The sequence below is a fragment of the Panthera pardus genome, unplaced genomic scaffold (assembly GCF_024362965.1).
Source record: "Panthera pardus isolate Hobbes unplaced genomic scaffold, ASM2436296v1 HiC_scaffold_8, whole genome shotgun sequence".
In the NCBI taxonomy this organism is placed as follows: Eukaryota; Metazoa; Chordata; class Mammalia; order Carnivora; family Felidae; genus Panthera; species Panthera pardus.
Genome location: NW_026527013.1, coordinates 81,993,715 through 82,011,945, shown reverse-complemented (window position 1 = coordinate 82,011,945; position 18,231 = coordinate 81,993,715). Strand labels below are relative to the sequence as shown.

Sequence of the window (18,231 nt, the reverse complement as noted above, 5' to 3'; positions counted from 1 at the left end):
ACTGTAACTTAAACACATATCACAAAAAGAAATAGAATAAGTAAAACAGTTCTGGATGAAGATTGAGGAGACTGTGTTCTACTCCTGACACTGCTACCAAACTTAAAATAGTAAATTACTCCTATCTATGTTTGTTTGCTTATCTGTAAGGTGAGAAAGGTTGCAATACATGATCACTAAGATCTCTTTGGGACTTTTTTCACTTTTTTCCTTCTTTCCAAACTAGCATAATGTCAATTATTACTTAGAAAACTGGGAACTTTAGCACCCATAAATATGAAAAATTGGCTGATCTCCTGGCCTAAGCAAGCAGTCCCTGATCTGAGAGTGGGTGCAAATTGCAATGGCCTTTTATTATTTTTTTAATGTTTGTTTGTTTATTTATTTATTGAGAGAGAGAGAGAGAGAGAGAGCAGGGGAGGGGAGAGAGAGAGGGAAGGTGAGAGAATCCCAAGCAGGCTCCTCACTGTCAGCATAGAGCCCAATGTGGGGCTTGATCCCACGAACCATGAGATCATGACCTGAGCCGAAATCAAGAGTCAGATGCTCACCTAATTGAGCCACCCAGGCACCCTGGCAATGACCTTTTAGATGAGCCCACATTCACTTTCAAGAGCCAGTGGATTTGATTTTGCCTCTGCTTTCTAAAATAATGTACATTCTATACCATAGAGAAGGGCAGGAAAAGGAAATTAGCTCAATAAATGCACTGATACACTAACCTTCTCACTTAATTGCAGAATTAACTGATTCCTTTGTACTAAAATATATTTAACAGCCAACATTTACTCAGCACCTACTATGTGATGGATCCACTGGTAAGCACTTTTAAGATAGAAAACAAGATAATTTTAAGTGATCTTTAGGTAAGAGTACTGCTGTAAGGGCTGGAAAATACATGGCTACATCCATCACATTTCTTTCATTTCCAAGATAAATCCTTGCAAAAAAGGACAACAGAATCTTATTTCATTATCTCTAAGAAAAAAGAGATTAAGTAGAATCTGAAATTTATTTTTTTATATTACTTATTTATTTTTTTTTTTTTTTGAGAGAGAGAGAGCATGGAAGGGGAGGAGAGGCAGAGGGAGAGAGACAGAATCTTAAGCAGGCTCCATGCTCAGCACAGAGTCTGACGCAGGACTCAATCCCCCAACCCTGGGATCATGACCAATGATGAAATCAAGAGTGAGACACTCAACTAAGTCGCCCAGGCACCCCAGAATCTGAAATTTAAACTCTTATGTTCACATCAGGACAGTAATTTATTCTTAATATTCCCAAAATTGTCATTATAGTCTTACCTTTTTATTTCAAACCCACAGCAAAATAAAAAACAGAAACTTGTCTAAAACATGTAACTAAAAGTTAAAAAAAACCCAAAACCTAAAAACCTCTTACCTGAGCATGAAAATTGGACATAGTCGTTGTCTCTATATCCTTCTTTCCTAATATCTCCATTTTCACTGGTGAATTGGGAAAATTAAATGAAAAGTAGTCTAAAAAGTCAGGTAAATAAGTAGCTGCCCCATGAACAATACCCATTACATAGAAAGCTGCAGAGTTTTCATTTTCACTGAACACTAGACCCACAAACTCTTCTGCAAACCTCTCCATCTCCACAGGAGACAGGTGGGAGAGTTCATTACTGTAGGCGTGGATAACAGATGCGCCTCCATTAGGCTGGTGCTCAATATGAATGAGCTGTTTGAACTCCAACGTGTCCAACCTTTTGAGGTTATTCTGAACCCGTGGCTCCTTTAATGAGACAAATGGAAACTCACTGTTCTCTGGAATTTTGGAATCATAGTTCTTGGTATCCAAATTCTTTCCACTGTAATCCTTTACATTATCATTTAGGATGCCTTTGGCTTCTTGATCTTCAACATCAGATAGCAATCCTGAGCAGATGGTTTGAATAGATTTGCTATACATTTTTGGACGCTTCCGTTTTTCATTCTCTTTGTGTTTCTTTTTCTTTTTCTTCTTTACTTTTTTAATTTGTAAGTCTTCTGCATTTGTTTTTGGTTTCTCCTTCCCACCTGTTGAGAAAAAAATTTTTTTCACTCCATATTTTAGTTACTTAAAAATCATGCTTAAGGAACTATTGTACAATAAATAAGCAAAGTTTACTCAGATTTGAGTTTGTATCTGGGACTTGTTTTACACAATATTGATAAACATAATTTAGTCAATCTCCTTCCCTCTCTACACACACACACACACACACACACACACACACACGAAGGCCTACGACAAATTTGTACCTATCGCGCATGGTACCATTCTGATACGCAGCAGACGTTCAATCAGTGTTTACTGAAGTAATGAATGGATATTTTAGAAAGCATAATCTTCAAATTTAAATGTAAAAAATCAGAAATGGGAAGTTGAACAGAGATCAGTCAGATGTTTCCCACTGACACATATCATCATTTTAATGCATCTAAGTTATTTAAAAATTGCATGTAGTCAAAAGACTTATAAATCACAAAGGGAGAGAACTACTTGCATTGTATGAGCAGCAACAAACACAGCAATTCCTTAGCTGTTTACCATATTTCCTCCTTACTAAACTATTCTTGCATCTAAAATGGACTACTTTAGGGACGCCTGGGTGGTTCAGTCGGTTAAGCGGCCGACTTCGGCTCAGGTCATGATCTCTCAGTCCGAGAGTTCGAGCCCCGCATCGGGCTCTGTGCTGACAGCTCCGAGCCTGGAGCCTGTTTCAGATTCTGTGTCTCCCTCTCTCTTACCCTCCCCTGTTCTTGCTCTGTCTCTCCCTGTCTCAAAAATAAATAAAACGTTAAAAAAAAAATTAAAAAAAAAATAAAATGGACTATTTTAGAGGTCCACTAGATTTTGCAAAGTCCCCAATGAAGACCCAATAAGGCAGCATAAAGGAGATGACAAAATTAGAATAATTTCACATGTCCTAAGCATAAATGATACCCATGTACTAGTAAAGAGATGAATAAAAAAGTAAAACATTTAGGGATTATAACCATATACATTAATAAGCTTATGTAACTAAAGTCAGGTAGATTCTGGGTCTAGAAATTTAGAACTCCAAAAAATACAAGAGTAATTAATGCACAGAGGCTATACAGCTATAGACTAAGTGTACATATAAATGTGTAATTTTATCACAATATATTTATTTCTGTACAGCAAGAAAAATAGGAGAAAGCAAACATCTTCACAAGAAAGTATTATGCTGGGGCATCTGGGTGGCCCAATAGGTTAAGTGCCAGACTCTTTATATATGCTTAGGTCATGATCTCACAGTCCTGAGATTGAGCCCCGTGGCAGGCTCTACACTGAGCCCTCTCTCTCTGCCCCTCCCTCATTTGTGCTCTTTTCTTTCTCTCAAAAATAAATAAACTTAAAAAACATACTATGCTTCCTAAGATAGTATGAGAAAGCCATATGGTAAGAGTTAAGAAGAAAAAGCATTCACTGTTTCTACCTGTTATTTCACTTTTATAGATAACCTGTTATAAATTAAACCTTCCCAATCTGTTTCCTTACCTAAATTTTTCCATATGCACATATAGCTTTTATTCCTTTCTGTCTCCAGTGAGCGAGATGTCCTGCCTACTTTTAAAAAATAAGTCCCTCCCACCAACTCCAAAAACCCTTACAAAAATAGTTCCCTATCCTCTTCTTTTGATCAAACTTCTCAAAGCAACAATCCATGCTGAGGTCCTTCCATTTATTACCTTATTCTTATCCCTTAAATTCTAAGTCTGCTTCAGTCTACTCAAATTTACTTTCCCAGAATGTTCAAATACTAAATCCAATGATATTCTCTCAATTCATTCTTCCTGATCTCTCCAAGCTTTAACAGAATTATCCAGTTCATCCTTGATTTTTTGCTTGACATTACTTCCTTGCTAATTTTTAGTTTAAAAGCTTCATGACTGTCTTTCATCCTGAATGCTGGAGTCATATTAACCTTTCTATAAATTTTATATATTGTTGGATCATATTTATCCTTTAAGTAAACTGCTTTGAAGGGTTCTCAATGCCTACCAAATAAAATACAACCTCCTCAATATGGAATCCAAAGAAAATGCTCTCAGGACAACTGGACAGCTCAGTTGGTTAAGTGTACGACTCTTGGTTCTAGCTCAGCTCATGATCTCTCTCACAGTTGGTAAGATCAAGCCCTGTCTTGGGCTCTGTGCGTGAAGCCTGCTTGGGATTTTCTCTCTCCTTGTCTCTCTGCCTCTTCCCGGCTTGCTCGCAAGCATGTACTATGTCTCAAAATAAAAAACAAAAAACAAAAACAAAAAAAAAAGACAATGCTCTCAAGTACTTCATTCTCTAGTCAATGTGTACTACTTACAATTTCTTATAAAACAGCCTGTGTTATCTTTCTACTACTTGCAAAGACATCTCCTCTTCCGAAAATACCCTTGTCCTACCCAGCACATCTGACTTCTTTCTTACCATTCTTTAAAGACAACTCATGTCATTTTCTTCATTTTGCTTTCCCTCTCTAGTTGGAACTGGAATCACTTCATTCTAAATTCATATAGGGGCACTTGGGTGGCTCAGGTTCCTGGCTCTTTCTGCCTCACTCTTGGTGTCAGTTCAGGTCATGATCTTTACGGCTCATGAGTTCAAGACCCACATCAGGCTCTGCACTGACAGTGTGGAGCCTGCTTGGGATTCTCTCTCTCTGCCCCTCCTCAGTTCTCTCTCTCCCTCAAAATAAATAAAAACTTTAAAATAAATAAATTCATATAGGGGCGCCTGGGTGGCTCAGTCGGTTGAGTGGCCGACTTCGGCTCAGGTCACGATCTCGCGGTCCATGAGTTCGAGCCCCGCATCCGGCTCTGTGCTGACCGCTCGGAGCCTGGAGCCTGTTTCGGGTTCTGTGTCTCCCTCTCTCTCTCTGACCCTCCCCCGTTCATGCTCTGTCTCTCTCTGTCTCAAAAATAAATAAACGTAAAAAAAATAAATAAAAATAAATTAAAAAATTAAAAAAATTAAAATTAAAAAAAAAATAAATTCATATATTTTTTTCACTCATAGGATACCTGTATATCACGTCCTTCCACATACTATATGAGTGAAACAAGTAACTTTTATATGAATTATAAGAAAGAGTTAAGTGATACTTTCCCCCCCTAGCCAGGCATTGTATTCCTCATGACATTTAATACATTGCTACGGATGAACATTTAATAAATCCATAAATGAAGAGATTTCTCTCACCAATAAACTAACTGAGGTCTGTGGGTTTTTTCCTTGTCCCTCCTTCAGCCAAAGTTTTCCACAATATAAATACCACTAAATCCTAATCTTGGAAACAACAAACATAAAAATTCTCTTAAGTTAATAGCAATTCTAAAAAAGGGAAATTTAATGTTAACTTGTAAAAATTCATTACTTCTAAAAATTTATAAATATACAATGAAGACCAAATTGGTATAATTATGTAAAGCAAAAATAAAAATCTTTCAACATTACTGATTACATAGGTTTGTAGAGTCATAAAATGCAAAGTGTTAATTCTCTAATGTCTACACGTAAATAAATGAATATACTAATAAACTCATACTTGCTACCTAGGAATGATCAAAACATTAGATTTAAGTTAATATTTTAAGAACAAAATTAATAATGAAAAAAATTTAAACAGGGAGTTAATCAGCATGAAAAGATAAAATAGGTATATATACATAAGCAAAATCCAAATGCGTCAAAGAAAAAAGCAGTGAATTAAAAAATTATAACTTAAGGGGCATCTGCATGGTTTCAGTCAGTAAGTGTTTGACTCCTGCTCTCAGCTCACTTCTTGATCTCAGGGTCCTGAGTTCAAGCCCTGAGTTGGGCTCCACATTGCGTGTGGAACCCACTTAAAAAAAAAAAAACAAAACAAAAACAGAACTTAGTACTATGTGCTGCTGCAGCGAGCTCCAAAAACAGAACTTAAAGTTTAAAAGGCCTAAGTACAGTAACTAAATGGAAAATATATATAAAGTTGCACAAATTAAATGGGCTGCCAAAATAAAGAATTTCATTTCAATGAAAATATAAGCTTCATATCCTATTATATTTATACCTAACACATGTTTAAAAAGTAAAATAGAAAATATCCAGCCATTAGAATCACATGTTACTTTGAAATGAATTAGGCACAACAGTCTATTTTCTATTCACAAGGATGAATGAAAGTAGTAACAGTATTAAATGGTCAGAAACTGAAAAATGCAAAATAATAAGAAATCAGTTAAGAGAGTCTTATAATGAGCAACAAGGAATTAAATTCCCAAGACAAAGTACTCTGTAATTAAACACTAAAGCGAGCACAGTATGCAGAAGAGAGTTAACATAACATGGCTGAGACTGCTGGTCTTAGAAAGGCCTGCTTACAGGGGTGGCCCTGGGCTGGTATCTGAGAAACTGGTACTTTGGGAATGTCCCCACAATTCCTTGGTAAGAGTGGCTCACTGTATCTAAACTTTCCGTGCAAACAATATGGTTTATGTTGACACCTTTTTCCTTTTGGGAGCCTGGAATTGTACATGCTAGACAAAAGATGCCTATGTAACCAACCCCCAATAGAAACCTTCAGCATCGAGTCTTGAGTTTTCTGATAAACAACATTTCACATGTGTTTGTCACAATTCATTGTTCAAAGAATTAAGCACATCCTCTGTGATTCCACTTGGAGAGGACTCTTGGAAGCTTGTGCCTGATTTCCTTCAGACATTAATTACCCCATGTGCCTTTTCTCTCTACTGATTTTACTTTGTATCCTCCACTACGGTAAATCATAGCCATGAATACATCTATATGCTGAGTCCTACGAGTCCTCTCAGCAAATCATCAAACCTGGGGGTAGTGTTGGGGACCTCTGATGGACACAGGTAACATGCATTCTTTACAAACTGAGGCACTAACATTCACTAGACGTATTTTTACATTCACTAGATAGATTTTTAAGGTTTTATATAATCTGTCACTCATTTCCTTTGTTAGAAAGACACGTGAAATGCAGTAGACATATAGGTAGACAATCTTTAAATACTTTAAGGAAATTAGACCATTTTGATTATCAATGTTCTTCTCTTACACTAAAAGTATTTAAAGCAACATTTCTCTAAATCCTATGATTCTTCAAATCAGACCTATGCTTTTTTTTAGAGGATCGTGTATGCTTTTTTTTTTAAAGGATCGTGATATGTACCCATAACAAAAAGGGTTGTCAATTTGAACCCTCAAAAAGTATAAAAGAATAGGATTGATAAGGGACCTTCCCTCCACAGATCCATAGATCCATGAACATAGTGGACCCCAGACACACACACATACACAGAGCACCACAGACACACACACGCAACGAGAGCCAAAGAAAGATTCAATCAGAGAGAGGTGGACGGACGGACACACACACACACACACACACACACACACACACACTGCCAGAGAGGAAAGAGACCCTCACTTAAATACAGAAATAAACACACACCGAAACAGATACAAAAACAGCATGTATTGTTAATAACTAATTAAACAAAAACTTTAAAAAAATCACAAATCTACTGGCATTAATTTCTACCACTAGAGTTAGTATATTAGTGTTAACAAAAGAAAAAATAAGGGCTGTCCAGAAAAATTGGATCTGATTTCGTATCTAATACGGGAATTAATATTTATATATAACTCATTATCATACATAGAAAAAAAGTAGTAATTAGCTATTTTCAACCTCTGGGTCTTAGGGGAATGACTTTGCTTGTTTTGCATGGCAATATTTTCACTCTTCCTGACATGAATTACCTACCTGTGACCTTTGGTATACTAGTAATAATCTTGGATATTGGCTTCTTTTAACCCTCATTCCCCTTGCTCACCAGCAAGCTTCTTTTATGTGCTATAATGATAAATATCACTCTCAAAAATACTATAATCGTAACACCTCTGTTCTTACAACTTTTCACAACATAAAAATGGCTGAAACATATAAGTATGCTCAGAAAAAGTAGGTGGTAGATGTTAAACATAAAAGGATAAGCTAAATCAGCTTATTCCTTTAAACTATTTCTCATAAAGCAAATAATCCTATTTTGTCAATGAAAAACATTTACAAGATTTATGCACTAATAAAGATTTTTTAGCATGTATATAATTATGTATTTATATACATAATCTAGTCATACTCAATCTCATGCAGTTTTTGATGAAAACCTGGAGGAAATGAGACTGGTGCAGAGTTAAGAGTTAGGATCTATTTTAGATGTCAAACACTGTCATTAAACAATCAATGCCTGTGTGTGCCATACTTTGTAACATTATCAGGAGAAAATAATACAGAAAGAAGAAAGGCTGAAAGGAAAACAGGGCACAAAGGGCACACAGTAGTAAATACCAGCACACCGTCCCCACCAACAGATTCTGTTGTTGCTCCAGGACATCACCTCTCCCTGATCATAGACTAGCAGGGCAAATTGTTTCCACTGGATAATAACAAAAGCTAACACTAACTTGGTGCTTACAATGGGACAGGCACTATTTCCAAAATGAATCATGTTTTATTCACTTAATTATCTATATTTTACCTAGGGAGGAGATAATTTTGTTGTTGTTTTTCAATCGCAAGAGTTAATCTTTCATACATGTTTACAAAAAAGATTCATATCCACTTAATCTGTGGGCCAGACACCATGGTTGGCACTTCCACCATACTTTACCTGATTTAATCTTCACAACCCTGTAAAGCAGTAATTACATTATTATTTACCTTCATTCTATAATTAAGTACATTTTCCCATGGTCATCTCAGAGGTCACTAAGATTCATTTCTAAAACTATCTCATTCTTCCCCTTTATCATTACTAGGTTTCAGTTTAGTTCAATTCAAAATTTTTCCTAAATTTTTCATGTACTTCAAAGTCAAGGTTACTACTGCATACTACTGAAAAATCTCCATTTTCTTAGGCTATTTTAAATTTTGTTTGTATATATAATCTCTAGATTCACGTATTTCATATGAATGGTATGTAAGGAATCCAACATTCACCCAAGTGACAGGAATTTCCATCACTGTACATTCCATTGGATAAGAAAATGACTATCTGACTAAACCAGTAAAAAATGACTATTTGACTAAACCAGCAGGGTAAAGTTAACACTTCAAGCATTAATCATTAGCACTAGAGTGGTCAGATTTGAGTCCCGCCTCAAAGGCTTGCAATCTAATTAGACAACACAGCTAACACACGCTGTCAAAAGAAATAGAATAAAAGGACCACGAACATTAACTAACCATCAACTTAAGCTCTGACCTGTTTCTTCCAAGGTCAAAAGAATTTTATTAAAAATGAAGTTCTGACAAGTAGAAAATAGCCCAAGAACATCTGGAAATATGACAAAGAATGAAATGAAAATACAGAATCTAATATTCTGTTTATCTTAAATAATATAAATTAACCAGTTACTTCATTACACATACAATGCTATAGGCTTTTCTTCCTAATGTATATAATGGTTTATTAACACATGAGTTCAACATCAAATTAATCAAAGTCAATGTATTCTGATCCATAAATTCTCGACTTAATAGGGGCAGCAAATGAATTTGTTAGCTGTCTAGCAACCAAATTGCCATGGATTCTTCTTGCTATCTGACTGAATTTAAGACTGTTCTTACTTCTCTTCTACCACATATTTCCTGGAAGGGTTTAGATTTATTGATAGGATTAGTATTATTACTCAACCACCCAGCCCCATGTATAAACAGCAACTGAAAACAAACATTAACAGAGAAAAGGCAGGAAACAAAAACAGGATATTCTTTAGGTATGCAAGCAACACACAGTAAGAGTATACCTTCTAATTCAGCTCAGAGTAAATGATCCCTGTATGATACCAGACTTTGAGATGGTGATTACTGTCAAATATTTTTAAGATCACTTCTTCTACCATCCATCCCTCTTGTACTAAAATTGTTTTAGCTCTTTAGATGATCTAAACATGGGTAAATACTAGTAATGCAAACACAGAATTAGATAACCTATATTTAAGGAAACTAATAGTTTGATGAAGCTCAACCTTTACTACTTCTTCATAAAGTATACTGAAGAAACATACTACTAACAACATTATGGATTAGAACTCCCTACTATTACAATAACTTTCCATATTCTAACCATTAAAGTTTGCTCGCAGCAAAATTTGGCAACAAACATTAAATCACTAAGTCTGAAAGTACAATGAGCAATATAATATAGTACAACTTACATCACTAAATATAAACTTACTTTTCAGCAAAATCTTTATTTCTCCATTTTCTTTCTTGATCTCATTCATTACTTTATGCTTCTTTTTCTCTCTCTCTTTATCTCTCTCTTTAATTTTGTCTTTGATTTTATCTGAAAGACAAAACAAAGGAAATATTTAAAATCATTTAAAAATAAATAAATAAATAAAATCATTTTATAATTTTTCCCCATGAACCATAGGGCAATTTCTAGAGTTACAATATACCATGAAAAATCGGAATGAAAAACAATCATGCCTTTTGTTCTTCCTCTCAGGTTTGGGGGAAATAGATTTCTGAATTTCCTGTCATAAATTAACATGGAACACATAATATACACATCATATATTGTCAAAATTTATCATTATGAAGATTTGTAGAGATTCTAAAGAAAAATCTTCATTCTAAAGATTATTCTTCATTTAATTCATGTCAACCATATTATTAGACTACCTTCAAATCACTTAAAATAACTGGCTAATTGAGATCGTAAACTACAATGGAAAAAGTGCTAGCTTTGAGGTTGGCTATATCTGAATTAATACCTTAACAATGAAAAAACAATCACAGTTTCTTAAACTATAAAATGGTGGTTATTATCTTTCTCACAGGTTACTGTAAGGATTAAATAAATCAATTTATAAAATGACTACCCAGAGCCTGGTTTATATAAGACTAAATGTGAGTTCCCCTACCTTTGCTTGCATCTTTTAAAAAGGATATGACTGATCTGGCTAGCTGGTGATATTAGGATATTAAGATAAAAGGCATAGGGGCGCCTGGGTGGCTCGGTTGTTGAGCGTCCAACTTCAGCTCAGGTCTCGATCTTGCGGTTTGTGGGTTGGAGCCCCGCATTGAGCTTTGGGCTGAGAGCTCAGAGCTGGAGGCTGCTTCAGATTCTGTGTCTCCCTCTCTCTCAGTCCCTCCCCCACTCTATCTCCCTCTCTCTCAAAAATAAACATTAAAAAAAATTTTTTTTAAATAAAAGGTGTAAAAACTCTAGGAATCATTGATCTGCATTCTAAAAATTTAAATTTGAGTTTGTAAGATTTATTGCCCTATTCTTGTTCAATCAAGCTCCAATGCCCCCAGCAAAAGAGAAGATCTAGAGAATTTTAAAATAGTGATGTAGTTTCTGTTCTCAAAATGCTTCCCATTGATTACAAAGTCATGATTGAAGCACATAAAATCTATAAAATATCTTCTAATGTAACAGAGATTATATAGTGTATATACACAGACTACAGAATTTTTTTTTTAATTTTTTTTTTTTAACGTTTATTTATTTTTGAGACAGAGAGAGACAGAGCATGAACAGGGGAGGGTCAGTGAGAGGGAGACACAGACTCTGGAACAGGCTCCAGGCTTGAGCTGTCAGCACAGAGCCCGACACGGGGCTCGAACTCACGGACCGCAAGATCATGACCTGAGCTGAAGTCAGCCGCTTAACTGACTGAGCCACCCAGGCGCCCCCAGACCGCAGAATTTCTTAAAATCCCCCCTTACTGTCCTTTCTATAAATATTATCCTGAGGCCATAACCACCTTATGATTAGATTACCATCTATATCAGTACTGCCCAGTAGAAATATAATGCTTACCTGATATGTAAATTTGAGTTTTCTAGTAGTCACATTAGAAACAAAAACTAACAGGTGAAACTAATTTTAATAATACGTTTTATTTAGCTAATGAATCTAAAACATGGTCATTTCAAAATGAAACCAATATTAACAAATTACTGAGACATTTTACATTATTTTTTTTTTCCACAGTAAGACTTCAAAATCCAGTGTATATTTTATACTTAACAGCATATCTCAATTCAAAGTATTCAACAGCCACATGAGTGACACTAGTGACTACCACACTGAACAGCTCAGGTCTAGACTACTTAAACAGAAAATTCTTAGAAAAATAAATTAATGCACTTAACAATTTAAAACTTACATTCATTAATAAAAAAAAAATTCAAATAACATCTTCTACCGATCAAACTGACAAAGTGCTTTTGCAAAAATGATAATACTCAAAACAGAGGAGAGGACAGGTGATGGTAGAACAAACCAAAACAGGGACCGACTTAAAAAATATGCATTGCTGAGTATAAGAAAAGGGTTAGGGAAATACAAGTAAGTAAGGTCCTCATCTGTTCACATATAACTTAAATTCTAGAAATACATTAAGCTGTTCTCACACTTCAGATTAGTTTACTTTTTGATGCTTAAAGTCCTTGAGATCCTGTCATAGGCTGTCATCCAGCTATTAAGTGTTTACTCCAACTAGCTAGAGCTTAGACACATATATAAATTAATATTTCCTAAGTAAACATACATTTTTAATGAACTATTTATGCATCATTTAAAAATCACGACTGAAGAAAATAATCTGTCTCTGCATTTATTTTCCCAATCATCCCTGTTAGTTTATTAACCTAAAAGTGTTATTTCAATAACTATTGAACTTTTAAAGTTTATTAAAGTATAATATACACACAGAGAAAAACATGTAAGTATACAGTTCAATTTTCACAAAAATGAACAGCACCTCAAGGATCCCCGTCTTCCCTTCCAGTACCCCTAAGAGTAACCAAGATCCTAACTGCTAACCACACAGATGGAAATAACTACAGAATTTTAATGGCATATATGTATACAAAGACTATGATATAATATAAACTTACCACAGTCACAAAATATAAATATTTTTCAGAATAAAATTAAACTAGCTTCTCAGAAAATAAAATTATAATATGGTTATGACCCAATTTTTTAGTAAACTTAATTTATATACTTATAAATATATTTATTTATAGACAGTATAGACTTTAAGAGCAGTTTTAGGTTCTCAGCAAAACTAAACAGCAAGTATATACAGATTTTCCATATAGAACTGATACCCCTATACATCCCAATTTTAAAAAAATTATAATGTACACACATTCAAAAGACTGAAAAATAACAGTTCAAATTATTAAAAGCTATTATTTTTGGTGGCACCTGGGTGGCTCAATGGGTTGAGTGTCTGACTCTTGGGTTCCAGCTCAGCTCATGATCTCAAGGTTGGTAGGTTTGAGCCTCACTCCCTGCTCTGCGCTGACTGCCAGTGTGAAGCCTGCTTAGGATTCTCTCTGCCCCTCTCCCACTTGTGCTGTCTCTCTCTCTCTCTCAAAAATGAACAAACATTAAAAAATAAATAAAAAATAAAAAGGGTGGTAAAGGACTGAAGAAAAGCAATACAAACAGACCCATGATAAGAATTTGAACCCAGAAGCAAAACAAATATAAGAATGGAGGAAAAGAGAAGGAATAAATGACTAAGCATTATCAAACTAGAACAAGCTGTAAATTACAAAGTTGGAAAAATAAACATTTGCTAAAGACATATAGCATATGTAAAAGTTAAGATATAAAAAATAAAATTGATTAAAATAATTTCAAATAATATAAATGGGATTTTCAAACATATATTCAATTTATTGAATTACCAGTATATTTCAGATTGAATGCACCCAATATATTTCTATTGAGCACTTATGTGCAAGAGATAAAAAGAGTAATAGTGCTGTACTAAAGAATCTTACAATCAACGATATCAGTTGATATTGGTTGATTCTTACTGTTGGTACCACTATGGAAAACCAGTTCTTAAAACAAACAAACAAAAAAAGACCGGTTCTTAAATAATAAAATCACTGTTTTCATCTTGTTATAAAATGTATTAGTCTCCACCAGTATTACAGTCATTATAATATAGAATGAAAACGCACACACACATAAACAAATATTAGGTGAATCGGTCCAGTATAAAGGAAGTAGAACTTATAAAAAGCATTGTTAGAGAATCCTTTTGAGAGATTTCTAATACATCAACAATCCATTTATCTGGAATCTTCAGAATAAATTCACAGTTCCTACATAACAGAAGACTGCCACTGTTTTTTAATCATTCTAATAATTTTCAAAAATGTATTATACTTCCCTGCTTTCAAAAATCTAGGAAATATAGTCTTTTCATTATGACAAAAATTTAAACTCTCACTATCACTCATATTGATGAACTCAAAAACAAATCAAAACAAAATTTACCTGTTCAAAACTAAAAAACAGTATTTGAGTATCATTTAATTTTTATTGTCTTAGCTGTCATTTATCATTCCACATACAAGAGGTGACAGCTATAACTTCTGGCAGTCACCAATAGGCTCATTCTCATCTGCTCTGTCCTAAGAAATTAGACCAGGTCCATCAATACTATACTGTATACAACAGTATGCAGGTTCTCTATCTCTAGCCCTATTAAAACAAGTTTCACACTGTATTCTTTCTAGTTATAAACTTATCTTTCTCCTTATAATCAATCCTCCCCACCAGTATATAGTTTATCTTTGAGAGTAGAAAAGACTCTACCTCAATAAATGCTTGTTTGATACACAAAACAGGTCCTGTGATATAGTAAATTACTGTTATTTTCTGAAGCACATTGTGACTTTCCTTTTATGTGCTCTACGTTGATCTTTATTAATTCTTCCTTCTTTTCCTAGCCATACCACAGCAAGGAAGGAAATTCTTAGCCCTTAAAGCCATCCAGGAGTAGTTCCTCAAATTTATTTCCCCTTCTAACTACCCTGGTTGTTTCTGACAAAAAATCCTGAGATTTATGAAGTTGCTCCTCCAAAAACATTAGGGTTCCACAATTTTTCTAAGTCTCAATAAAGGCTAATAATTTTCCCTGAAAGACAATGGGGTAATTTCTCTTTTATGAAGAATTCTTACAACATAACATCTAAAAAACTAAGAAAAAGAAAGTAACAGTAGGAAAAGCATGTGACTCTCAATCTTGGGGTCATAAGTTTGAACCCCATGTTGAGTGTACAGATGAATAAAACAATAAAGAATTTTAAAAAGAAATAAAAAAAAATTTTAATAAAAAAGAGAAAATAGAAAAAGGTGCAAAGGACATAAAAAAATTTCAACCTTACCAGTGTTCAAAGGAACACAAAACAATATAAAACTGTGGTGCCTGGGTGGCTCAGTCGGTTGAGCGTCCGACTTCAGCCCAAGTCATGATCTCCCGGTCCGTGGGTTCGACCCACGGGGGTTCGAGCCCCACATCAGGCTCTGTGCTGACAGCTCGGAGCCCGGAGCCTGTTTCGGATTCTGTGTCTCCCTCTCTCTCTGACCCTCCCCTGTTCATGCTCTGTCTCTCTCTGTCTCAAAAATAAATAAACATTAAAAAAAAAATTTTTAAATAAATAAATAAATAAATAAATAAATAAATAAAAATAAAAAGAAATTAAAAAATTTTTAATAAAAAAGAGAAAATAGAAAAAGGTGCAAAGGACATAAAAAAATTTCAACCTTACCAGTGTTCAAAGGAACACAAAACAATATAAAACTGTGGTGCCTGGGTGGCTCAGGCAGTTGAGTGTCCTCCCCCACTTGTGCTCTGTCTCTTAAAAATAAACAAACATTAAAAATTTTTTTGAATAAAAAATAAAATAAAAACACAGTAGCAAAGGGGTGCCTGTCTGGTCCAGTCAGTGGAGCATATGACTCTTTGATCTCAGGGTTGGGAGTTTGAGTCCCATGTTGGGTGTAGAGATTACTTTAAAAATAAAATAAAATCTTAAGAAAAATACAATAGCAAAACTGAAAAGCTAAAAACATGAAGGTAAAGTTGAGATAATCTTCCAAAAAGAGAGCAACAAGACAAAGTGGAAAACAGCAGAAAAAAAGGTTACCTAAAGGATCTCTTCAGGAGATCCAATATCAAATTAACTGAAATTTCAGAAAAGAAAAATAGAATTTTACAGGGAAGGAAAATATCAAAATGAATAAATGAGAAATTTTCTCAGAAAAAATGAGTCACCAAACTTTACAGGATGAGCACAGGAGCTCAGTTGGAAGAGCATGGAACTCGACCTCAGGGTCATGAGTTTGAGCCCCCTGCAGGGTGCAGAGATTACTTAAATTTAAAAAAAAAAAAAAAAAAAAAAAAAAGAGAGAGAGGAGAACAAAGAATGGAATTCACAGTGGTAGCCCCCCTCTCCACATACACACCAAGCACATCATCATGAAATTTTAGTTTCAAGAGAAGATCCTAAAAGCCTCCTGAGGAATTAAAAAAAAACACAAAAAACCACATCTCACATAAAAGATCAGATAACAGTGTGGAACTCAACACAATAGTAGATGGTAGAGAGCAATAGGACGACAAGTGCCTTCAGAATGCTGAATGAAAGTAATGTTTAACCTAGAATTATAGGATCTGTCAAACTATCAACCAAGTACAATGGAAGACATGATCACACAAGCAAAAATTCAAACATTGTTACCACACACACCCCCTTTCTTAGGATACGCTTAAGTAAATTAAGGAGTAAACAAAGAAGGAAAAGGAAAACGGCATGAGACCAAGGAAACAGGAGACCCACCACAGGAAGGCACACAAGAAAGTATCACTACGAAAACTGTGTAGTTGGCTTAAAGGATAACCAGTTCAGGTAGAGAGCACTGCACAAACCACCTCCAAGAATAAAAGGGAATTGCCAGATTATCTCTTACTACAGAACACAAAGAATAGGGCAGAAAATGAAGATGCCAATACATATAAATAGAACTTCCTGGACTTATAATGGGATTTCGTCCCAATAAACCCTTTCATTGTAAATTGAAAATACGGGGGTGTCGGTGGTTCACCAACCATGGTTCACAGTTAAGTGTCCGACTTTGGCCTCAGGTCATGATCTCATAATTCATGGGTTTGAGCCTCACAGAGGGCTCTGTGCTGACAGCTCAGAACCTGGAACCTGCTTCAGATTCTGTATCTACCTCTCTCTCTTTGCCCGTACCCTGTTCCTGCTCTCTCACTCTTGCAAAAATAAATAAATGTTAAAAAAAAAAAACCAAAGAAACATTTTTTTTCATTAAGTCAGAAATGCATTTAATACACTTAATTTAACAAACATGCTCAGAACCCTTACATTAGCCTACAGTTGGACAAAATCATCCAACACAAAGCCTATTTTATAATAAAGTGTTGGTTATCTCAAGTAATTTATTGAATATTTCACTGAAAGTGAAAAACACAATGGCTGTATGGAGACAGAATGGTTGTAAGCATATGGGTTGTTAACCCTCATGACTCCATGGTTGATGGGGAGTTCACCTCACTGCCACACCCAGCATCACCAGAGAGTACCCTACCACATATTACTAGCCCTGGGAAAAGATCAAAATTCAAAAATATAGTTTTTACTGAATTATATCACTTTTGCACTATCATCTCAAAAAATTCCAAGTCACTGTAAGTCAGGGACCAATATGTATGAAAAGAAAGGCCATTTTTAACTATTATGAAAATCCAGAAGGCCATACAGAAAAGGATCTCTGACTTGCATTGAACAGTATTTGCAAAGTCATAATAGGCACTGATTATTGCACTTTAACTAAGTTTTATGAAATCACTGGTTAGGAAAGAAGCTAGGTTATAAAAGTGCTAAATTCTTATTACCCTTAACAAGAATGCAATATAGTGTGTCTAAAACCGATCAGTCAAAAAATAAAAGCCACTATGAGCATTTTATTCAGAAATTTGGAATTAAACGATGAGAACTAAAAGAGTTAACAACTGGGGGTAGGGGTAGGGAATGCAAAGAGTTAGGGCCATTTCTCATTATAAACCTTTCAGTATTTAATTTTTAAAAATTTTATTTTTTGAGAAACAGAGAGACAACAAGAGCAGAGGATGGGCAGAGAGAGAGAGAGAGAGAGAGAGAGAGAGAGAGAGAGAGAATCTTAAGCAGCCTCCACACCCGCACAGAGCCCAATGTGGGGCTCGATCCCATAAACTGTGAAATCATGACCTCAGCAGAAATCAAGAGTTGAATACTTAACCAACTGAGCCACCAAAGCATCCCGATTTGATTTTTTAGATTAAATTTTATTTTTAAAA

General features: G+C 34.9%; 1 protein-coding gene across 1 annotated transcript in view; it reads right to left on the bottom strand.

Annotated features, from left to right (window-relative positions):
• The window catches only part of RSBN1L (round spermatid basic protein 1 like), a 68,282-nt gene that overhangs the window by 25,054 nt on the left and 24,997 nt on the right, over window positions 1-18,231 (bottom strand). The window contains exons 2-3 of the mRNA XM_019451291.2: window positions 10,278-10,388; window positions 1,402-2,042 (exon numbers count right to left, since the gene is read on the bottom strand). Coding sequence (XP_019306836.1) covers window positions 1,402-2,042; window positions 10,278-10,388 — 752 coding nt within the window. The remainder of the gene's footprint in view (window positions 1-1,401; window positions 2,043-10,277; window positions 10,389-18,231) is intronic.